We start from the raw sequence: 7,999 nt of genomic DNA, 5'->3' as shown, positions 1-7,999 counted from the left end.
GTTTCTTTTTATGGCTGAGTAATATTCCATTGTATATATGTGCCACATCTTCTTTATCCATTCATCAGTTGATGGACGCTTAGGTTGCTTCCATGTCCTGGCTATTGTAAATAGACCTGCAATGAACATTGTGGTATATGACTCTTTTTGAATTATGGTTTTCTCAGGGTCAATGCCCAGTATTGGGATTGCTGGGTCATATGGTATTCATGAAGTTTTAATTGAAACACTTGAAATTCCAGATGCTGCTGCCAGAGGAGTAAGAAACTATCTCTGCTCATCCCTGGCTGAACCATATAAGACTTGGATAATAGAAAATGCCTTTTGCCATTTTATATGGTGCAGCAGCTACTAGTAAAGTGACCATGCTCTGGGATCATTTGAAGAAGATGGGATTAACACTACTCAAACTTGGGCTGCAACTCCCCATCACTCCAATTACTAAATAACCCCCTTGCGAGTTCTGTATCTTTTTTATCCTTTTCTAGTTTGCTATGGAGTTATGGTTTTCTTTTTTGGAAGCCAACCTCTATATTATCGGTGGAAGTGACTTTGACACCCGGGTAGTCTAATGATTACATCTGCATCAATTCAACAACCCTTGCAATGAAAGAATGGGAAAAATGTCAGGAGATAATCTAAAAAGTACATGGTCAAGCTTTTCAAAGGAAGAGTGGGTCCATCCATAGCCACATTTAAAGACGGTCCTATCTCTTTAAGGGAGGAGGTAGAAGATAATTGATAGCTTGTGGTCAAAAATGTTAATTTCCGAGAAACAGGAGGGATCTTACAAATGACAGAGTCACCGTCTTATAAGAGCCTATATTTTAGTTCTGTATTTATCAACAAGATCTGTAAAAAAGTGCAGAGGGCAACTGGCTTTAAGGAATTCACCTGTTACTCCTGGGATCTTAAGATTTAGAGAGTTTTCCTCTAGTGGCTCATATAATAAAATCTGGAGACATCCCAGTCCTTAATGGAGTCTGGATTTTGGCTTTCTTTTTCTTCTTTAGGGTTGAACCAGCTGCCCTTTGACCCTGCCAACAACAACGAGCCCCTGCAGTTTGGCAGTACCAGTGGCCCTCTGGTCACAGAAGGCCTCATTGAGAATGGAGGGGAGTCAAGCAAGAAAAGAAAGAGAACAAATGCTCCTTCAGGTAAGCTAGGCGATAATCCATTCTCTTAGGCCAGTGCCACTGAGTCAACATTGTCCCAGAAACTTGTATGTAGTGGGCACTGTGCTGGGATTTGTAGGAACTACAGAAATGAGAAAGAGTCCCCTGCCCTCGAGGAACTCATGGTAGAATAGAGGGCAGAAAAAGCACATATTTGAATAACTCTAATAATAAGATAGAGTATCATCAGTGCTGTGGTAAATGTGTAAAAGGGAAAAAAACTATGGGAGCCCAAACAGGGAAAGAGTTTAATTCAGCTTTAGGCATCATGGAACACTTCACAGCAGAAGTGGCATTTGTAGCTGGCCCTTGAATGGGTAGACTTAAGACAAGAAGAGATGAGTAAAGAACATTTGGTTTAGGTATAAGGAATTACGTGAGTGAATGATGTCACTATACATCTTTCTTTGTGTGTACAAGTGGTGGCTACCCTCACTTGTACTCCTAATGTGGATAACTGCATACATTTGCATGTCCCCACCCCACCCCTGTTTCCCCCAGTACACACTATGCCCACATGTGTTCTATGCCCTCATAGCTCTCTTAGAACAGCTGATGAACAGATTGTCCTAAATCCTGTATAACAGCCAACTGAATTTCTAGCCTCCCCTACAATTCCCCCCATCCTTCGTGCTCCGTTGGCCCATCTCATGTTAAATTTCTCCAGAGTGAGTGGGGAAACAATGGGAGAACCAGATCTTAACTGATCACTTAATATTTTAAAATGTCATCTCTTTGTTATTTGGCTATTCATTTGAAAATAGTATCTGTAGCCTATAGAGACTGATCTGAGTTTTTAAGATGGGCCTACTAGACATGTTCATGGAGTTTTTGGTTTTGTTTTGTTCTGTTTTTTACTATTACTTTTACATTCAGCTTATAAAATGGAGCATGTTTACAAACATACATCATACCTGACTCTTAGATCATAGGTCTTTCTGCTTATGAAGCAAGATATTTATTAAATACAAGTTTGGAAAACAAAAATACAGTAAGGCATTAGCTAGCTGGAGCCCTCAAGAAAAGTGTGATTTTTAGAGAGCTGTATTTTCTGGAGCATTGGAAAGGCATAGTATACAGCCAAGGAACTAGACTGAGTTGTAGTCCCAGCTCTCTCTCTGTCTCTGGCCCAGGGTGTGTTCCTTAACCTCTCTGACTTTCACTTCAACTGTAAAGTTAGAAATGGTACTAAAACTTCTTAGGATTATTAGTAGAGTTAAATGAAATTATATAGGTAAAGGGCTTAGCTTGATATCTGCACACACTTCATCACTTAATAAATGTTGCTATTTTGTTGTTATTATTATTATATGATAATATTATGAACTTCATTGTTTTAAGCATCAATGCATTTCACATTTTTAGGTTAACCATTATGAATACAAATCGTGTGTGTGTGTGTATGTGTGTATGTAAACTTATCTGTCTTTTTTTTTTTTTTTTTTTTTTTTTTTTTTCGGTATGCGGGCCTCTCACTGTTGTGGCCTCTCCCGTAGCGGAGCGCAGGCTCCGGACGCACAGGCTCAGCGGCCATGGCTCACGGGCCCAGCCGCTCCGCGGCATGTGGGATCTTCCCGGACCGGTGCACGAACCCGTGTCCCCTGCATCGGCAGGCGGATTCTCAACCACTGCGCCACCAGGGAAGCCCCTTTATCTGTCTTTTTAAGGCATATATTCAACATAATCTAAACTTTGCTTGATCATTTAAAGGCAAAATTTTAGTCATTAGTCATTGTACTGCTCTATAATATTCTATTACAGTTTTCTGGGTTTACTAAGGATTATAGGCCTTTTAACTCTAAATTTTCCTAGACTGTGGTGGCTTTTTAGTTAATACAGCGACATCAGCCACATTTTATCCACGTCCTGTCTCCTTTCTGCAGTCTGCAGTCATTTCTAGTTTCTCTCAGCGTCCCTTCATGTAACAGCCCTTTTTCTCCTTCTACTTAGTTACAAACTTTTAAAAAAAAACAAGCAAGATCTCCAAGTTGGTGTGTCAACTTAGTATGTTAAGTAAGAGTTAAATCAGCTGTGAAAGAACCTGCTATGGAGAGATATACAGGATTTAGGCATCAACTTTAAGACATCTATTTTGGCTGCTCTGAGGCCTTTTTTGATCACTTATTAGTTTTTCCACTGTGTTCATGGTAAGTGATGTGCTGGTTTAGAGTAATACCTCCTGAACATTGGTTAACTCATGAGGGTGGAGAAAGGGGGTATGTATAAATCTGAATTGTGAACCAACTTTAAAGAATTGCAATTTTATTTCTAATGAGCATATTCAGTGAGAGCAAAGTAACTGTTGCAGATATAGGATTTTAGCAGTAGATTATGTTAATCTATAATTAGCAGAATCAATTTGCATTCAAATAATGAATATGCCTAAATTCTTCAAAAGCAGCATGTTCATAAAAATAGGTGAACTAGGCCCCTGGCAGGCTAAATTAGCTCCCTTGTAATCTTTTCAACACTATTTGTTTAGGGAACCCTTTCTTTGTAAGTAGTACAAAGGTAACTCCAGCCCAGGTTAAATTACCACAAATTCCAAATTAGTGTAGTCCAAATTAGTGTAGTCCAGATTAATGAGGTTTTACTATACAGGGAGTCTCATAATTGTTCAGCTGACAATCTTATGGTATTATAAATGGGCAGATTGTTTTATAAAGGTATTTTTTTCCTATGCAGTTCTAGACAAAAGGAAGAGGGAAGATATTTTGTGAGTAGGAACTTCCTTCTTCCTTTATCACCATTCCCTGCCTCTTGGCAAGGAGGAAAGCTAGGGTTAGAAGTCCTTACAGGAGCTACCAGCCATTTCAGTTTTAAGTTGAGGTACTCATCCAGCCATTACATCCCTCAACCCTGTGACCCCTTTGAATTGAAACCATCTCTCTCCCTCTTCTGTCACTACAAATGATGGAAGGGTCTGTGCCTGCAGCTCCAGTTCCTATACATTCTATTCTTCCTTTCTCACCCCTCCTTTCTCACCTTTTTCTACAAACTGCCTCTCTCCTTTTATACGAGAATTGATCTCTTAAAGGTCACCAGCGACCTCCAAATTGTCACAGTCAGTGGCCTTTTGACAGGTCTCAACTACCTTGACCTGTTTGCTTTATTTCATGCTGTTAACACCTCCCCTTGCTTGAATTCTTTCTACTTCTGCTTTCTTTGGCAATACACTTTGCAGATTCCTCTTCCTTTTCTGACTCCTTCAAGCATTCTATCTCCGTTTCTTCCTACCTCCACTTTAAGTGAGGGTATTATTATCCACATTTATAGGTGAAAAAATAAAGGATAAATAAACTTACCAAAGGGTGAACATTTAGCAAGTGGTTTAACTAGGCATCCAACTCCAAAGCCTTTCTCTAACTACTCTCCCAGAATTACTATGTCTGTAGATGTTAGGAATCTGGACCCATTATTAAAATGCATATTAAGCATTGCTGGCACACTAGGGAAAGCTGTGTTTGTGTGAGAATAAGGCAAGCAGAGCTTGGATTTGATCATCTCTAGGATCCCTTCAAACTCTGAGATCCCCTGGTTCCTTCTTTTCAGCTTTCTTTTCTGCTACTCTCAAAAGTCTTCTATTTCAGCCAAGGTTGTCTGCTACCTCTCTCCAAATAGGCACTGGGCCTTCCTACTTCAGGACCTTGCTCATGCCATTTCCTTTGCCTAGCATGCTCGTCCTCTTCTTTCACATGTCAAAATCCTATCCAATTGACAGCACCTAGTACAAGTCCTGCCTTCTCCAGGAAGCCTTCTGGATCATCCCAGCTAGAATTGTTCACTTGCACCTCTGAAACCCCTTGGTTGTTATATTCATATGAATCACTTGACACTGATTAGAGACCACCTTGAACTATTGGCTATCTGTTCATAGTAATATGTCTTAACCTTTCAACTTAGTCATCAGCCCCTGATTGGAAGGGCCCCTGATTCATGTCTTTTGGCGGAGATACGGTGTCTTGCATACAATAGATGTTCGAGAAATATTTGTTGATTGATCACGTATCTGGCTGAAGAATTGCTTTCCCTTTGCCTTAATATTCTCTATTATTCTCTTGTCACTCCCAGGGTGGAGCTGTGCACAAAACTGGGCACTCGGTATCTAATGTTGATCAACTGACTGCCTCACTTGTCCCTAAAGGTCAGACTCCAGACATTTGTGAGATTATATCCCCGGAGCAGCCACACATCGAATCTGGGTGCTTGTGAAACAAATACCTGGCCCTTATGGAATCTCTTCTACTTAACTAGATGAAATTTCATGAGTGTCCGAGGGAAACTGATAGGTGGAATTGGGTGTCCTGTCCCAACTCCTCTGTGAAGTAGATCCGTAACCTGGATTAGATATTACTGTAATATTTGGCCATAAACTCTTGCTATGTGGATCTGGCTGCTTTGCGGCTTTTATCTTAAGGTGAGCTCAGAATTCTTCAATGTGTTTTGCTCTCAAATTTCACCTTTTCCCCATGGAAATGTTTCCTTGGTGATGCTGCAGCTGCACAAATTGTTTAAGATTGTGGTTAGTCCACTTATTCACATGATGCTCTATGGCCAAAGAGTAGAAGATTTTTAAACCCTTGTCAAATCATAGTGCCAAGTTCCTGTCCAGAAGATACCAACTGTCTCCTGGTTTGAGATCCACCTGGATTTGTAGAAACAGATACCAACCCTCTTCTCAAATACTTCCACTAAAGTGGAAGAATCTATGAGTCAGCAAGGCCAACCAGATGATGACTAAAACCAAATGCACTGTTTTAAGCACCAACATCACGGTACACTGGCATTCTAAGAAGGTGCCAGCTCACTGGAAGAGTGAGCAACTAACCTGGGGATAATTATGATACCAGAATGATCATCCAGATGTGGACATAGTCCTATTTCTATTGTCTTCTCTCATAGCTCTGCATTGAAAGATAGGTTTGCATTTAATTATGTGATGCCTAATACTAAGCAGTTTTGCCAAAGTTCATGTGAATAATGAATAGCTCAGTATGAAAAGAGGGATCTTCAGCTATTTTCCATTTGCAATAATGATTGAACCCCAAGAGTTCAAGTTCTCCAGGAAGACCCTTCAATTCAATAATAATTTGCATCACTATTGTGATTCTTTCTTTCTCTTAACATATTTTCATATTTATTTCATTTTACAGATGAGGTACTAATAACCAGAGAGGAGAAATAACTTTGACTGAGGTGGAATAGCATCACCAGAAATGTTCGGATATGATAAGGACCTCCAGATAATATCTAAACTTGATCATAGGCCCCTAACTCAGTTCTCAAGGTTTCCTTTAGAATTTCTGGAAGTCAGAATGAGACTTGACAATATGAAAGACAGTGAACAGTCCCAGCACTGCCAAGACTAAATTAACAAGAGGAAGTAGGCCTGCAAAGCAGCAAGGAGAGGTTCAGTCAGACATAAGGAAGAACTATATTGGAATGAGTTATCAGGGGAAGTTGTTTAAGCCTGCTTGGAAAAGAAATATAAAAATGTGATGAACACTCATTTGCCTAGGAGTACTTTTGTTTCCTTTCTTACCTAGAAGAGGGGCAATGAACCAGGAAACTTTTTTATGACACTTAGAGCCCTTTGATTTACCTTAGACTCACAGGGCTGAGACTTTTATTTCACGTGTACTTTGAAGTCCACAAATGAAAGCATTGATTGTTTTTAAAGAGAGAAAAGGCCACCGTTTTATATCTTGGTGTGTGGTATTTCTAGCATGTCAGCTGAATTATTATATTGCCAAAGGCAAGAAGAGCCTATTGTTCCTTCAGATGGAATTAAATAAGAAAAAGGGTAGACTAATAGCCCTACTCAGTTTCTTTAGTCCTTTGGACATTTTTATCTGATTACAGTTTCAAAAAAATAAAACCTTATCTTGATAATGAGATGATCAAAAAAGTAAGCTGACTTCTTTCTCAGTTCTGATAGAAAATCAGTGTGAAATTTTTCATCTTAAAGGACTGTCAGGGGGAGGGGAGATTGAGGGTGGCATGGAAGAGGCAAGAGAGAAAAATGCAAATATGTCTCTCTTAAGTTGCTCCAACCATTGGAATAGCTTTGGAATGATTTTGTGACTTCATTGTACCTCATAAGTTCTCCTCTCAGAGACGTGAAGTGTGTGTCCGCCTCATGTGTTGGTAATATAGAGGCAAGTGGAAGGTGTTGAATCATAGTATTTTAGAGTTGGAGGGAATCTTGTCTAACTCCATCATTTTCACAAATGAAGAAACTGAAAGCCAGAGAAGGGACTTTTCTAAAGTCACATGACTAATTAGTAGCAAAACTAGAACTGATTATTACTAGATCTTTATAATCATTTCAAGTTGGCTAGGACTGTGGCATGTGATTGATTCATTTGTATTGCAGAAAGTATATCTATAACCTAGAGGAGCTGGCTTCCCCCATGCTAGTAGTATTACATGATCTATAGCAAGCTAACCCAGTGGTGTATGAGGTCCCATATCTGTTCTGTCTGCCCCACAGGGGAGGGCCCTTTGATCTCAAACTAGAAAAGGAGTTTGAGTCTGGGAAACACCTATGGGGGAATTGCTTTTATAGAGCTGAACTCTAGCAGCTCAGCAAATCACAGAAGAAACTCTTTGTGACACCTGCTTACTTGGCAGGGGACAGTTTGTGTCCCCCATCCCAGCCCACCCTAAGGCCACTCCATCCAAATAGGAAGAAATTGTATAATCATGTTTTATCTGTTATTTAAACTTTGTTGCATAATTTTGTCTAGAGGATCTTTTTTTAACACCTTTATTGGAGTATAATTGCTTTACAATGGTGTGTTAGTTTCTGCTTTATAACAAAG

At 39.7% G+C, this 7,999-nt stretch overlaps 1 protein-coding gene across 1 annotated transcript in view; it reads left to right on the top strand.

Moving 5' to 3' along the window:
• Window positions 1-7,999, top strand: part of ENOX2 (ecto-NOX disulfide-thiol exchanger 2) — a 374,580-nt gene that overhangs the window by 113,575 nt on the left and 253,006 nt on the right. The window contains exon 3 of the mRNA XM_055081653.1: window positions 1,014-1,157. Coding sequence (XP_054937628.1) covers window positions 1,014-1,157 — 144 coding nt within the window. The remainder of the gene's footprint in view (window positions 1-1,013; window positions 1,158-7,999) is intronic.

This window comes from Physeter macrocephalus, chromosome 21, assembly GCF_002837175.3.
Source record: "Physeter macrocephalus isolate SW-GA chromosome 21, ASM283717v5, whole genome shotgun sequence".
In the NCBI taxonomy this organism is placed as follows: Eukaryota; Metazoa; Chordata; class Mammalia; order Artiodactyla; family Physeteridae; genus Physeter; species Physeter macrocephalus.
Note: the sequence above shows the minus strand (reverse complement) of the source record. Positions and strands in the feature narration are given on the sequence as shown.